At 43.6% G+C, this 16,481-nt stretch overlaps 1 protein-coding gene across 4 annotated transcripts in view; it reads right to left on the bottom strand.

Moving 5' to 3' along the window:
- The window catches only part of lef1 (lymphoid enhancer-binding factor 1), a 42,319-nt gene that overhangs the window by 1,841 nt on the left and 23,997 nt on the right, over positions 1-16,481 (bottom strand). The window contains exons 5-11 of one of the 4 annotated variants that reach the window (XM_040146171.1): positions 12,930-13,020; positions 10,880-10,999; positions 9,869-10,031; positions 8,946-9,053; positions 6,928-6,976; positions 6,216-6,257; positions 1,223-1,514 (exon numbers count right to left, since the gene is read on the bottom strand). In XM_040146171.1, coding sequence (XP_040002105.1) covers positions 6,223-6,257; positions 6,928-6,976; positions 8,946-9,053; positions 9,869-10,031; positions 10,880-10,999; positions 12,930-13,020 — 566 coding nt within the window. In that variant the 3' untranslated portion in view covers positions 1,223-1,514; positions 6,216-6,222. Of the gene's footprint in view, positions 1-1,222; positions 1,515-6,215; positions 6,258-6,927; positions 6,977-8,945; positions 9,054-9,868; positions 10,032-10,879; positions 11,000-12,929; positions 13,021-16,481 lie in introns of those variants that run through there. The other 3 variants (XM_040146174.1, XM_040146172.1, XM_040146173.1) reach the window with 3 other exon arrangements.

Below are 16,481 nucleotides of genomic sequence, written 5' to 3'. Positions count from 1 at the left end.
AGCGCTTCACAAGGTCCAGCCGACACAAACACTGGGATTCAGGAGCAACTTGACCCCTCCTTTCCCCTCACCTCCCTCCATCTCCTCCTCCTCCTCCTCCTCCCTCTACATTAGTGCTCAGGAATGCCGGCTGGGGTTTTTTTTTTTTTTGCAGGAAATGAAACGCTCCTCTGTTCAGACGGCTAGCGAAGGTTTAGTCTCTCCCCCTTCTCTCTCCCCCAATTCCTTTCCCTCTACGGGACGGAGGGAGGGAGAGGGGGAAGGAGTCGGACAAGCTCTCGCCCAGCTTTTGAAGTGTGGGAGGTTAAGATAACTGGCACAGCCTCGCGTCTCAATCGCCGCTTTCACCTCCCAGGCCAAATCAAAGCGCCCGCAGCTGGGGCCCGCCTGCCTTATAGCCCCTTAACCTCCAAACCCACCTCCTCAGCTCCCTCCCTCCTTCCCTAAACGGAGCTCTGGGGTTTCTTTTGGTGCCATTAAAAAGGAAAACACCGCCAACAAATTACTCTAAAAATAAGCCAAGTGGAGAGAGGTGTCTCCAGCACAGGCTGAGGTGCAGACTTTACCATGGCAGAGAAGAGTGGGAAAGACTGATGGGAGATAGAGAGCAATGCAAGTGAAGAAAGATCTGTTTTGAAGAACGATTCCTGTTTATTACAACTTGGGTCTTATTTTCATAGCTTTGGCCATCACTTCTATCAGTTATGACAGGATTGTAAGTTAAGTATGAAGTGGGAACATGATGGCACTGCTAAAAAGTTGTGAGGGTTTGAATACAAGCTGCCCGATTGTCACACGGCGCATATTTCTTGCCCCACTCGACTTCTTTTGAGCAATCTCACCCTGTGATCAGATCTCAGCAACGAATGCAGGAACAGTCAGGTCAAAGGTCAAAGTCAGGGCACAAAAATATTCTTACTAACTTTTACGGAAAACTGGTTCATAGGTAGGTCTTCAAAAAATAATTCTTTTCATCAGCCATGAGTCAGTCTACTATTTACTGTTTGTGTAGTATAAAGATGGTCAGAAAAATATATAAATAAATAAAATGTTTAATCAAAAAAAAAAAAGCAGCTGAAATCAGTGGATGTTCTGCATTTTTGCTTGTAAATGACTCAATGAATAAACTACCCAAATTGTTTGCAATTAATTTACTGACCATCGACCAGTTGATTAATGAAGTACAATAAGCACAAGTAAGAACCATTATTGGGTAATGCAACTGGATCAGACCAGAACAACTAAACCAAATCTAATTAGGATGATTGCTGAAGCTGGTGCCCCTTTTATTTCAACCGGAGATCCGACAGAAAAAGTGCCAACCCTTTGTTACATTATCCACTGAGGTCAAACTAACAGACCATGAGCTCTAGTAAGGAAATGTCCACACATTTAGATTAGAGTCTGGTGTGGTGACAAGTCTTGGCAGTGACCTTGGCCTGGGTCGCACAGATGGCTTTCGTGACACCTTTTCAAAGCGGCCTCCTCTCTATAAAAGTTGTGGCAGTGCTTCCCTTAAAGACACAAGGGAAAAATAAAACAGGCAGGGCAATAAAAAAAAAAAAAAAAAAAAAAAAAAAAGCACCTGGAAGAGAAGGCAATGTCTTAAACAAAATGCTCTGCACTGTCAGCACTTTCTTCACCTCTGAGACATTGAACATAAAAGAAATCGCCGCTTAAAAAAAGCTTGGAAATTTTAACCTCCTATCAAAAGTTGGGCTCAGGGGGTGTTGTATCTTTTCCACAAGGGCTATCACAAACTAACAAGTCAGTCAGGAGGGGCTGAAACTAAAAGAGTGAAGAGAAAGAGGAGGAAAGACTGTTAAATATTGGAGAGTAGGGAAGGGTGGGGACTGGTTGTGGTCAAAAGGGGAAAGGGGAGGGGGAGTCACCAAAACCCCAAACCTCAGGCATGTGTGGGTGAGACTAGGGGGAGCATGGGAGGGTGTGGGAGGAGGGGGGAGGCGTTGCCCACATCTGAGGCGGCATCGCTGGGGGCCCGGGCAGCTGAAGTCTGGCCGTGTGCCCCCGCACAGCTCAGTCTGAGCCGCTGCAGGCTGAGGGAGGGAGGGGGGGGGTTACATTCAAAGAGCCAAGCCTACACAATGACTGCTCCCTCTGCTGTGGTCTTGCTTCAAAGGCCTCCACCGCCACTCATATTCACCGTCAGGACAGAGGAGAGGAGCAGGAAAAGAGGGGAGGAAAGAGGCAGAAAAATGAAAGAAAGATGGAAAAAATGAGCTGGTGTTGAGGTTTTGCCTCCTTTAACAATGGCCAAACTGACTAAAGTAATATAAAAATAAACACAGCTTCCTCCAGCCCCACTGTTCGCTTCCTGTCTGTGCCCTCATGTTACCTGGGGGCCTTTCATTCAGAGATAAGCATCTCATGAGGGGAGCATTTTATAGGGCCACATATCCCCGCCTCTTCCAAAAAGGGAAAAGGGCTGCAATGCCTCAAGGAGCCACAGGGGTGAGGCTGGGTGAGGCTGGGTGAGGCTGGGGGGGGCAGACAGAGAAAGAGGGAGAGGGAGGAAGTGAAGAAGACATTACAAAAAAAGATGAGATACTGGACCCTCATACTGTTACTGCAGCTGGCCAAACCACAACAATAGGCCCGTGACTCAATCAAAACAGATTTCAAGCCCCAGTCTAAACAATGGGAGCACTTTAGCTGCATTTTCTCACATGTAAACATAGACCTTTAAGAGGGTTATACCCTTGCCTTAATGATTTTTTTTCTCTCAAAAGTGTCAAATAAGGTTGCCGGGTCAGAATGAGACAGCCTTGTCGGAGTAAAAGATTTGTACTTCTAAGCTCAAAGCACATATGCATACTTAAATTACATCGAGTTTGACATACTGCCACCCTCCGGAAGTCCATATACTGAATGCTGAGACAGTTATTTTTCCTCACAGAGTAGGCTTTGGAGGTCAGGGGTGTGGGAGAACGGGAGGATTGTGGGGGTGAACATTTCCGATTCTATATCCTCCCCACAGTAACACTAGCCGGGGCGTCGCTCTGATTTAAGCCCAAATCTCTCTCCTCCACCTCCCACCCAAACCTATTTTTTCCCCCTCTTTTCTTGTGAAGAAGTACAGTTTTAAAAACATCCTCTCATCTCCTGTGCGCCGCTCAGAGCGAGACCCAGAGTCAGTTTTGCGATCCGGATTCTTTCCCCAATTATCCCAGGTCACTAATAAGGCGGGGTGTGGAGGCACTGGGCTGTGCCGCAGTGGCCTAGAGGCTTGGTGCCAAATTGAAGCAACTCGGGAAAATAGAGGCAGATGCTGAATCTCGCCTAATTGCAGCTGGAGTGTGTGGCCTGTGTGCAGAGAGTGATGAGGGTCTGAGACAGCAAGAGAGAAACGATGAGAGGCAGCAGATAAAGAGAGAGAAAGGGGAAAGAAATGACGGATGGCGACTGAAGAATGAGTGGCAGCAGAGTGAGATTGGGTAAAGTCAGAAGTCTCGAGAATGAGGGATTTTCTTCTGGCCCTTTTCTTGCTCTCTCCCTTTCCCCTAAGACGCTCACTCCCTCCTCCCTCCTCACTCCTCGCTCATCAAAGTCTTCTGACAGCTGACTTCTGGCTGCACACATCAGAGGGAGCAGAGCCGGGGCACGACTGAGACAGAGAGAGGAGGAAGGAGTAGCCACCAAAGCTCCTGCTTGAACAACACTTTCTTTCATGTTTTAGGACTCGGGGAATGCGGTTAGAAATGACCCCTGATGCACTTACCAGACTTTAATAATTGTCAAGTATCATTTTAAAAAAGCAGAGATATACCGGATCATGTGATTAAAAAAAAAATACAACATCTTGTGCAAGAATATGGGCTAACTGACTTGTAAAGACATTCATTTAGCATGTCAACAAAAGAGCACCTTCATAAGAGTCTGAGCGAGATGACTCACATGCATCTTTATGGCAGTTTGCAAGTGTTTGCAACTCCCCGGCCATCGCTAGCAAAATTAAAAAGCCACCTTTGTTAGAAGCATCTCCCCCCTGTGAAAAAAATGTGCAGTGGCTGAAACAGAAGAAAGCCTCGAGGGCACGTATGTGTCTTGGCCAGATAACTATCTCGAAGCCTGTGAATCAGCAGGCTTGGTCAGACAAAAGGCTAACAGTGTGAGAAGAAGAAAGAGAGGGAGAAACAAAATAAAGAAGGGTGCAGAAACAGTGAGGAAAGGAGGAGTAAGAGTGCAAGGAAAAGACGGCTGGGGCATGGAGTGATGAGGGAAGAGATGGAAACCCTAATTTCACCATGTCAGAGTAATGACTTCTCAGGGTGCTGTTCCACTGTGGTGAGAGCCAGCTGTGTGGCAGGCCCAGTGTTTGACATGCTAAAGATAACAAAGAGAACCAACATCAAGTCATAAAGCACTGCTCGACGACTAAACTTCTGGTTTGCCTCACAGGCAGAAAAACTCAGCAGAAGCCATAAAATATGTTACTATGAAAGTGTATTAAGTCAGTTTTCCCTTCATAAAATCTAGCTAGACTGCAGTATTTCATTTTGTTATGCTGAATATTCTTCATTATGACTGTACAAGTGCTAAAAATAAAATCTCGCGGAGCAAATGTTCACTGTTTGAACCACTGCATAAAAAAGGTGTTCAATGTGTCTCTCCAGAATTAACTCATTAACAAATTTCCTTCCAGATCTTTCATACAGCGGAGAGACAGATGGAGTACAGGCTGCGGAAGAAAAGAAATAGACAAACGAGTTCATTTAAAGATGTTTTTTGGCGTCTACACCAAGCTAACCTCAATCCAGCTCTTTGGGATCTGCATAAATTGAGGGCTTGGGGAGTTGTGGCAGTATCCTTGGTATTATGCATATTAGTTTAAGGCTGTCACCGAGAATCAGCAAGGGTGTCCATCCCGCTGCGGCTAGGCGCTGCTAATTATTGGATCAGAGATAAAGTGCTTTTTAGAGCTCGCTCTCTCTGTGCTTTGAAAACTGGCTGTGGCGGAAAAAAGAAAGAAAAAAAGAAAAGAAAAGCAGCCCAATTTTGGGTTCAGAGAGAGCCACTGGGTCAGGAATCGATCAAGTGGAAAACCTTTGTCTGGTTGGGGTGATTTCGACGTAAGACCAGATTTGTCACATCTGCCCGGCTTTTTCTGCTGCCGAAAGGAAGCGGAATAACAGGATGCTACCAAACTCACTGGGAGGGAGAGGGAAGGAGATAGATGGAAAAAAAAAAAATCCAGAGAGAGTAAGGAAGATTGAAAGAGGGAAAATAGACTTGCCTATGCCACACATTGGGAAAATTAATCCTTTCAACCAAAAAAAAAAAAAAAAAAAAGAAAAAGCGACAGGTAACAGTTTGGAGAGGGTTTGACATGTCACATGAATCAATATATTTCAACATATCTTTCATGTTTAAAAAATTTTTAAAAACGACTACAGGAGTGCCTTTGTTATGAAAGCATTATAGACACCCTGAAACCCCAGATACCATGAAATCTTATTAAGGTATAGCATCTCATTAAGTTCCTGCCAAACAAGCTGCTGAGTCCTGTTCTGCCTCACAAAGATGCAGAGAGACAACACATGTAGTCCATATGGGGCTGAGCTGACATCGTAGCCTCCACCAGCAGTAAAAAAGAAAGAAGAAAAAAAAAAATGTTCTGGGCTTTCAAAACTATTTTCAGATGTATTATTTAGAAAACACAGAGTGGATGAGCTGTCTGATTTATTAACCCACATTTTTCTAAACCCCTTTTTTGTTTGGACATTTTTCTAACACATGACGGAAGAAAAATAAGCCATAAACTGCTGACACAACATCTGAACTTTCATCCAACCATTGTTGAACACAGAAACTTTGAATTGACCAGTTCAACACACACACACACACACACACACACACACACACACACACACACACACACACACACACACACACACACACACACACACACACACACACACACACACACACACACACACACACACACACACACACACAGAGGGAGAAAATCCAACGGCCATTGTGCTGAGGCCATTGATTAAACTCCACACATAAAGCACAATCCCTCTTCAGGCCTTAACACCACTGACACAATGACTATGGCGAGGTTAGGGTGGACCTTTTTAGGATTAGTCTGTGAGTACATACTCTCAAATCAGTGTTTAGCAGTTTAAAAAAAAAGACTTGACATGTACTGAACTGGACCAGACAGGAAGGGGATAGAGGGGTTGTCTTACCATTTTCTCAGATGTACGCCGTTTTCATTCTCTGGCCTGTACCTGCAGAAAATTGCATCTTTTTTTAAAAAATTTGATGTATCTGGACAGCATAGATCTTTACCGTCCATCTCGCCTGCACAGTGTGCAGACCAAAATAAATAAATAAATAAATAAATAAATAGAAAAAAATTGACATTTTACTTAAGATGTAATTCTCAATGGATTACACTTGCAGTGCTGAGAGGAAGCTCAAAAGCGCAGCTAAACAAGGTCAGCAGAAAGACATACTGTGGTGCAGCAAGCAAACAAATAGTGCAAAGCCCAGAATCAGTAAGTAGTCGTATAGAATGGACAGACTAATCCCAAAGTAGGTGTAATATGTGAAGACAGGGATGAGAGAGAGGCAAGGGACAAACGAATGGAAGGATGTATACAAAGAAAGTCTCCTATGAAAAACTGAGCCTGAACAGAATCAAGCCACTCTACTAAAGCCAGAATAAGGATGGTAGGTGACATCATTCAGGTTAGTGTACACCTCTACTTGTCCATGTCTACTGGGAGATTAGCTGGTTTCTGTTTGTTGTTTTTTAACAGCTTTACAGGGTGTGTATTGGTAAAAATGCAGCAATATGCTGTAAAAGATGAAGTGTACTCTATGTGACGATGGTGTAACTCCCAACCTCAAAATGCAACACCCAAAAAAAAAAAGAAAAGAGGGACTGTTGCTTACCTGTGGCCGATTCCTGCATCTTCTCCCTCTTCCGCTTCTTCTTCTTTCCCTAAAAAATATACAGAGGAACGCATAAAGTGTGGCTCCAGCACTCACGCTCACTAGACCACTCTGATATCCTGCTGCTGACTGCCATGTTCACTCATCCCCTGCTTGGCATCCAACCAGCATCCCTCGGACTCCCACTCCAAACCAAAACGGCCGCGCTGAGAGGGACGGATCAACCAAGAGTCTGACTTGAGACAAGCTGATATAAGTGAGCTGGACCTGCTCTCAGCTGGTTTTTAGATGACTCCCTTTCTATCGTTTAGGGGGCCTTCTTTGAGTTGTGACCATCCCAGCCGAATAGCGGCAGCTGGTTCTACTGTTGTGACCGGTTTGTGTCCGATTTCCCACTAGCTTTGAAGTCCCTCTAATGACAAACATTAACATGAAGTGCAATTAAAAATCCCCACTGTAATTAGGCTAGTCTAACTCAACGACTGTGAAGAGCGCCACTCTTTTGCAGTGAGGTGGTGGGAGTGCGTGTGAGGATTTATAGCTTATGCTAAATCCCCAGGGGGGAGACTATAGGTATAGATAGCAGCGTAGAGTCGCTCTAGTCAAATATGAGCAGCACTTTGGTTTCCTGCTGCAAAGTCTGCTAATCCACTTATTCATGAGCTAATCTGCCTTCTACTGCTGCGGCAGACAGGGAAGAAGAGAGCCTAAGTGAGAGTGGGTGAGAGAAAGGATGAGAGAGGGGGTACGCAGCAAAACTATGAATGCTACACACTCGCAATGCCAGTGCGTTACCTATTTTGGGTGTTTCCAGGCGCGATGTGCTGCCTATATACAGCTGAAGATTTTGTTTGTGGGAGGGGTCACAGAATAGTGCTCACAGGGATACAAATTTCATTTGTGAGAAATGTTTTGCGTTAAACGTATCATTTCCCTTTATCTTTCCAGTGTGCCAAGTAGAAAGCAATTCCTCTACTTTTTTTTTCCTCCTACCCGTCAAACGTGTTTGTACTAACAAAGCTGGAAATTAAACGGGAACTGGGCTAACTGTCACTAGCTGACGTCGTGTATCTTTAACTGTGCTGTGCTTCACTGGGAGCAGAGCTGTGAAACTGTCATACCCCTCAGCGAGGCATTTCGGCAGCGGAGCAGTGGAGGCAGAAGGAGGAGGGATGCTGCCGGTGTCCGAGGGGAGGCAGATAAACACCACAAAGCACTTTGGTGGTGGAGTGAATGTGAGTGCCGGAGCCACACTTTTAATAAAGGCTGGTGCTCTCTCTCTCACAATTTCATACACACCACATACTCTGAGACAGATTTTGACGACTTCCAACCACATGCACAAACACATATGCAGGCACGCGCACACACGCACGCACGCACGCACGCACACACACACACACACACACACACACACACACACACACACACACACACACACACACACACACACACACACACACACACACACACACACACACACACACACACACACACACACACACACACACACACAGAGTGATATACACCAAAAACAGACTGCATCTTAAATCCAGTGGAACCTAACCTCATTCACAAACAAAATGGGCAGCTCGAGGAGCAAAGGTTGCTGCTGCTGGATGCTGTATGTACGATCCAGCCTCCACAACTCTGTCTAACAGTTGCTTTTTACATCCCAAGCTCCACGCTGATATGGAACATCAAAGACTGGCATAACCATTACCAGGCAATTTTCACTCACTGTGGCAATAACAATGTCCATGATACTACAATCTGTTTTAATGTTGATGGTAATATAGGAGTGAATCACAGTGTTATGTATTACACATTAGGCTGAGACAAAGGGTTCACAAATGGACCCTATTAGCATGGAGCGTACTAGTGTGAATAATGATGTGTGTGTGATTATCGTGTGACAGTTAAAGAAAAAGTCATGCAACACTGACACAAATAAACAACATAAACCAACAAACACACACGCAGGCGCACCTCTGCCAATCTGTTCTGTTGATACTTACATAATTGTCTCGAGCGGACCAGCCTGGGTAGAGCTGCATGTGGAGCTGCCGTTCCTTGCGGGCTAACTCATAATACTTAGCTTGCTCTTCCCGAGATAAAGCATGCCACTGTTTCAGTACAAAGGAGATTAGGGAAAAAAATAGCATACAGTCAATTACTGGCATGCACTTGCATGTTCCCTGCATAGAGAAGTGTGCTGGTGTTTTGGTGAAGTTAAAAAAAAAAAAAAAAAAAAAATCCTTTTCAACTTCCAAACGTTTGGTGTAGGAAAAAAATGGGGATTAAAGAGAAACAAAGAAGAAGGGAAAACATGATGAAGAGATTAACTTGCACAAGAGTCAGAGAGGGAGAGAAGAGAAGGGAAAAAAAAGTTTGATTTCATATCAAAACACTGGTTCCAATTTAGCAGCGCTTTTTATTCAAACTATGTCAGCGAGCAATTACCCTATGCAGGCCACAAACTAGGCTTTGCTGTGGCTGGCTGCCTCAACCACTAGGCCTATTCGTTAAGGCTTTTAACATGGCTCTGCGGTTCCACTCTTTTCCCAATCCTCAAAAGGAACAAATTTTGTCATTTCCAAACGTGCCATTATCCAGGCATATTTTATTAAAGCCAATTTGATTAAATGTCAGTTAGATAAGCAGTTTGTATCTGTGCTGCTGAGAGGGAAGTAATTGGCTAGGGCAATCATTATGACAATAATCACAACTAGTTCATAAAAGACTGTATGTTAATACAGAGAGAGGAACCTTTGTGCCTTTTAAACTAATTGTGCCTGGAATGTCGGCCCATGCAGCCTCGTTACACAGTCTTGGGTTGAACTGTGATCTCTTGGTGATTTAACCCAATCGACAAACATGAAGTAGAGCAAAGGGGAGAAGGAGAACGTTGTATCAAGAGTACACCAACTACGTGACCTACCCTTCGTCCCAGGATCTGATTGATGGCAGCGCTCTCCTTCAGTGTGCACTCGGCGACAACATTTGCACGCATCTCTTTCATGTAGAGCATGAAGGCGTTTAGCGGCTTCTTGATGTGCGGTCTTTTGGGCTCCTGCTCCTTTCTCTGTTCATGCTGGGGTTTCCTGAAGACGAAAAAAAAAAAAAAAAAAACCACAACAACAAAATGGATGGAGGTAAAGAAGATGAAGAAACAAAACAGTTAGAAAATGACAGAAGTTAAAGAGCAGAGCAACAGAAGAGGGAACTTGTGGTGCCACAATGGCAACAAAAGCAGCGAGGCTCTGGTTGCTCTCAGCCAATTGTGGGGCAGCGTGAGAGGGGTTGCCACGCCATGGGCCCCTGCCTCTTTAATCATGTGCAGTTGTACAGTCGCAGCCCGTCAAGCGGAGAGATTACTTCACCAGTAATGGCAACCAAACCCTCCTTGTCCACAGCACATTGCCAATCGCTTAAAACCAAATGCTCAAACTCACACACTCAAAGACTCTACTCCCACTGCTGACTTACTTTCTAACAACCTTTTTGATACTAATACAGTCTTGGTATGAGGATGGCCATGAATAATGGAAATATCAGTGATAACCACTTCAGGGCACTCACAGCACTTCCCACTGCACACACTGGGGATGTGAATTCAGTTCATCCGAGCACTAATCTAGGACCTGTATCTGTTGCTGGCTAAGTGTGTTGTGATCCCTGAGGCCAAATGAAGCATAGGCCTGTTATCAGTAGAGCACGGGCCCTCGCTGCTTATCTGCTCACATCAAGGGAATGAGAACAAGGGTCTGACAGAGGGTTTGTTCAGCAATGGCCTGCTGTAGTGGTGGAGTGCGCAAATACCTGGAAGTATGTCGTCTCAGAAAACTGCTGATAGAGGGGTGATGGGAGAAGTACAGGCTTTAGCCTTTTTTTTTTTTTTTTTAAAGTGTGAGAGTGTTTGATGAAGGGATTTTGTGTTTGCAGGACTCACATGTGCATGATGTCTGTTTCATGCGGTGGCTCGTGTTTGACCTGTGGGTTGACGATGGCCGGATGGGGGATCCCCGTGGCGTGGGGACCTGGGGGGCCGGGCACCATGTGGTGTGAGAACCTGCAATAACAGCAGACGACATGCACTTTAATAGACCAGTGAGGACGGACAAGGTCAGTAGCATGGAAAAGGGTCCCTAAATGTCACCTAATTGAAAGAAAGAAAAAAAAAAAAGGTTCAATGCTTAATATTTAGAAAAACATTTTTAGCTGAAAGAGAAGATGAGGTGGTCACTGACTATAGTTCTTTTTTGTGCAGTTCTTTTAGCTCTAGTTCTTTTTTTAGTGTGGATTTTATCAGCCTCTTTCTTGAAATATTAGAGCAAACTAGTGGAGTAAAGCTTTAATGTCCCTGAGGGGCAGTCTGTCTTACAGACAGCAGTCAATAATAATTATAATAATAACATGCTGGACCCAATATAAATTACCATAAACCAAATGAAAATTACCATTAACATCGTAAAATATTGTAAAATTTTCAAATGTTGACCGATTACATCAGTAATATCCAACCTAGCAGTCGAAAGCCCAACGAGATGAATTTAGTGGGTTGTGACACGATTGCCCAGGTAGTTAAAACAAGAAAAAACTAAATTTGCACTTATACACGAATTTATATCTATTTCTTGGACTTTTATTTAATCATTGTTTCTTTCTTATGAAAAACTGTAAAGTTACACTTTCAGGCCTCTAAAAATGATTCAAACAAACCGCTCACAACTTTCAGACATGCAATCTTTGACGAGGTATCCCAAGCTTCACATTAAGAGAACACAATTTTTAAAAAGGCTGGGAATCACTGGTTTATATGATAATATGGAACATTTTGTGTGATTTGCACTCTCCTCCACCGTGTTTCCAAAGATCCAAGGAACTAATAGTAACATCAAGTTTCCATGAGTTATGCTCATGTTTGCCTTCTCAGTGCACCTCAAGAACAATGAAGATCAGGCAAAAACAGGAGGAAGTGACAGGGGAACGTAATTTGGTTTTAACTCAGTATATAGATGTACTGCACAAGAGGGAATCTTTAGATGTGCTTTTAATCCCTTGTCACATCTTAATCTTGTCTTCTCATCAGATCATCGGTGGGTACAAGAAGTCTGTATCTCAGTTCTTCTATTTCTATTTTTTCTGTTCATTTCACTTCATCATGTTGTGGATTACTTTCAATCAATCAGTGTCTGCTTTATTCTACAAAAGGTTTGTTATATAAAAAAAGATTAGAGTACAAACTATGACCAAGGCTCCAAAATCAGAACTAAGTTCTCCATGAAGAAAAGTCCCCAAGAAAAAGTTCCAAGTTTGGGAAAAGTTCCTGAATCAAAAATGGGCTAATATATTGTAGGTATTCAGATTCAAGGAGCTCTAAGGAGGAAACCAGGAGGAGACCGTCTGGGCCTGAACCGTCGCCTGATCCCGCACCTTACATCTGGCTTCACTCAGTGTATGCCTGAAGCCCTGTCTTTGCAAACATCACACTGACAGAGAAAGAGATAGTGAGGAAGAAGAAAGAAAGAGGGTAAGATACATCGGGAAAGGAAAAAAAAAAAAAAGTATCACAGGAAATGAAAGTAACAAGGGTGCAGGCAAAAAAGGCAAGAAAAAAGGAGGTCAAAGATACTAAAAAACAAGTACTTCACAAACAAAAAGTGAGGCTCAGTGAGAGAAGTGCTTCCAGAGACCTTTGATGGGTATTAAGCAGCCATATGGTTATGCAGGGGCACGTATGCAGTGATGTGTTTGACATGTGCTGGGCACACAGAGGAGTGGTGTGGCTGAAGCCACAGCAGCGCAGCAAGAACAGCCAGAGGCAGACCTCTCTGTGAAGGCTGCTGCTGCTGCTGCTGCAGGCCAGCTTTTGTCCATCCAGTACACAAATCTAGTGCAGTGTCAGTGTGCATCTGATGTGGAGAGACAGGGTAGTAAATTGCTCCCTGTTTACATGAGTTAACTGTGCATGTTTTTGCTATTGTCTGTCTGTGACTCACCATCCCAGCGGTGGCGTGATCTGCCCCACTCCTCCAGGAGATAGGGAGTAGAAGTTGGTCATGTCTGGTCCAGGGTGATGCCTTGGCATTCCTAAAAACACAACAATGGAACACAACTGTTAGATATGGAGTATGAAGAATGCAGCCAGCAACAGATAGCAGATCAGAACTTTGTAAGTATTGACCAAAATGTGCCCATAGTACTGAGTTTAAAAGCTGTCAAGCTGTCTTGTTGAAATATTCTTTGGTCATTTTTCTGATTTAAGTCGTAACTTTTTAATTAAACAATTTTATATCATTTTATTCCAGCAAGCCTCTTGTGCAGCTGATTGTGAAAGAGACAACATTTAACACTGCTGTGTTTGAGAAGTTTGATTTTTTTTTTTTTTAATGAGCAAAAAACAGTTCAGAAAAAAACAAAACAAAGAACTGGTATCAGACATGTACACTGTATGGGTAGATACTTCAAGAGAAAAAAAGTTGGAGTGATGCATCCCACTAATGAAGAACAGTTTCTGACCCCAAGACGCAAGTAAGTGGACCTTATGTTAAAACTTTTTTTTTTTTTTTTTAAACTCCAGAAACTCCAGATTACCCGTTTAAAACCCATCCCTTACTCCCACCTTTTCCATCCTGCTCTACTAAAAGTCAAGGACAGCGCACATGCCTCTTGACCTCACATTATCAACCAGTAGAAAAGGATGATATTTTCTCCGCTTAGACTCCTTCCAGTGTTTTTCAGCATCTTTAAGCTGGTTAATTGAAGCTTCCTCTTTGTGGCAGAGCCTGCAGCTCTCCCTGTAGACACAGGATTGACTTGGACTAACTGTCAGTGGATCTTCAGGACTAAGCTCCTCCATCTCCAACTCGCCTGCTTCTAGTGGGTTTCAAGGTCGAGGGGTCTCTTTTTGTACAAGGACTTAACGAGAATGGGGCTGCAGGATGACAACATTTAACTAAATCTATATTGGCTGACAACTTCTTGTGTAACACTATTTGTTTTTCATTTTTAAGCAGAGGAAGTAATAATACGATTGGAAGTCTGCAGATCCTGTTCGTACACAGACAAGTGGAATGTGCGTGCACGTGTAATCAAACACACACACACACACACACACACACACACACACACACACACACACACAAAAAGAAAAGAGGGCAAATGCCTCCAGATTAGCACCATCTTCTAATCCCTGCTGGAGCCAACCTTTTCTCCCTGCCTCTATCTTTTCTCTTCCTCTTTCTCTCTCCAGGCTCTGGTCTGAAGAGGCCTCCCTCCTCTGAGAGGCAGGGCGAGCAGGGGGCTTTTATCTCCAAAGCCAATGTTGCAACGCTGGATTCACAGCGCGCACAGCACTACCCCCTGCCCACTAATCCACCACCGAACACTCTTTAGGGCCCTCCTGAGGGCAGAAGGGAAGGAGGCAAGGGGTGAGGCGGCAAGGGAGGAGAAGAGAGCCCCAGCGTGTTAACCTTGTCATTCACACCCCTAAGGTGCCTAATTACTCACACCCCTCATTCACACGTTCCTGTTGACACCCGGTGTCACAACAGTGCTTCACACTTGCATTTCCTCTCAAAAAACACAACACTAACATGATTCTCATTGTATAACCTGGAAGTAACCTGTATTCAAATTAGTCTTCCCACAATATGCATTTATTTTAAAAACAAAATACAATATAAAAGGTTTACATGTAAAAGGTTCATAGGCCCCCACGCTCGACCTTCCATCCTGAATTTCCACCCTGTGCATATTAGAGCTCATAATGAGAAAATCCATGATTGTTTTTCATAATTAACGAGCAGATCAAAGTCTTAGCCCACTGAGGATGGCAGAGCATCAATTGGTCGATATGATAGAGAGAGAAAGAAAGAGAGAGGACGGGACAGCAAGAAAGAGAATAATAGAGGATTCGTTTTAAGCATTTTCAGCTTAGCTCTGCTAGTATACACACATGAATATGCCTAGGGAAATCATTTGCAGCTAATTCTGCAACTGGATCACTTGGACATGGATTTCTGTTGGGCTGCGAGTGCAAAGATCAAATATAGTAACAAAAAAGATCCCGGGATCCCATCTACTCTTCTGTGTCTGTCAGAAACTTAGTGGATCTCTATATACTGGCAAGACAAACATGAACAGTAAAATGGAGAGTACTACCTCATAAATTGTACTACACGACGACAAGTTTCTGAAATCGAATGCATGAATATGTGAACGGTGTATTTATTGCTCAGTTCCGTGTCAACACAATTCTTTCTTGCTTCCATTAGAAAAATATTCAAAAAATGTGTCTGGTGCGTGATTCTTCTGACATATGTGGAGCACAATTTCTTTATTTGTCTCACTCCCTTCATCTCACTAGGCTGTGTACGCTTCTGCTCAGTTCTATCATGTTATTTATAGTTTGTCCCTCAGAACCTCCCAGCCTCATCATCATCTTCCTCATCGCCTACATCCTGTCTCATTCCTCTCCTCCTTTTCAACTGGCAGCCGCAGGAGAAGAAAGCCGGGAGAAGAGAAAAGGTGAGGGACAAAACTATTGAGGCCCCCCCCGTCTGTTCGCATTCATGAGAGAGCTGCCAAAGTCTCCAGCTGCGTGAGGCTGAGCTCCTCTGCAGCTGTCAGAGCTGTAGCTTGATGTTGTTACTGAGAGGCAAAGAGTGCGGAGGGAGAGGGCAGCCGAGCTCAGCGCGCCATCCCACAGGCTCCTTCAAATGAGTTCATGCTTACAGCTGATCGGAGGGATGACTTTGCTGTGACACATTTCGGGTTGTGTGTCTCTATTGATTCCTGACAGTGTTGGCAGATAGCGATGTTAAAAAAAATAAATAAACAAAAATCAGCACTAGTTCAGTTTCATGCAGACTGAGTTCACGGTTGAGCACTGCTGCAATATTTTGAACAAAATCATATTTTATTTCTGAGCCCGTTTAGCCCCATTTATTTAAGGGTGATGTAAAACTTTAAGACCTTTTGAATGCCAGTTCAAATAAAATTTAACAGTGCATACTGACAAAATCTGGTACTGTAATATTTCTTCATTAAAGCCCTACTGCGGAGTAACACACAATCCAGAACATTATATTATCAGTATAACAGAACTAGTGTTAATGGAAAAAAGCAATTTTTTTTTTTTTTGACTTAAGTTGCCAATCAAATTAAGTCGTTACTGATGTTCCCACCGATTCTAAACATAGGATGGAAGAGGCAAAGCAAAAACTATAACCCACTTCAAATTCATGTCTTTTTGGATTTAATAGTAGGGATGCAGCGATCCAATACAATGGATCGATATCAGCACCTATACTGGCCTTATTAGGCAGACCGGGTGTCAGACATTAACTCAACGATCCACATTAAAAATGTCAATGTCATCATAAAATTCAGCCTTTCCTCAATTAGTTCTACTTATTCAGTCATGACAGGCGGGCCACCTAGGGTTTTAGTCCCACAGCAAGACCTGGTCTCGTCTTACCTTAAATAAAAGTGAGCTCCACGCAGTGAGGTATGCAAATTTTACATTTGGGAAAAAGACAGCACTAGTG

This window comes from Xiphias gladius, chromosome 15 (assembly GCF_016859285.1).
Source record: "Xiphias gladius isolate SHS-SW01 ecotype Sanya breed wild chromosome 15, ASM1685928v1, whole genome shotgun sequence".
NCBI classification, from domain to species: domain Eukaryota; kingdom Metazoa; phylum Chordata; class Actinopteri; order Istiophoriformes; family Xiphiidae; genus Xiphias; species Xiphias gladius.
Note: the sequence above shows the minus strand (reverse complement) of the source record. Positions and strands in the feature narration are given on the sequence as shown.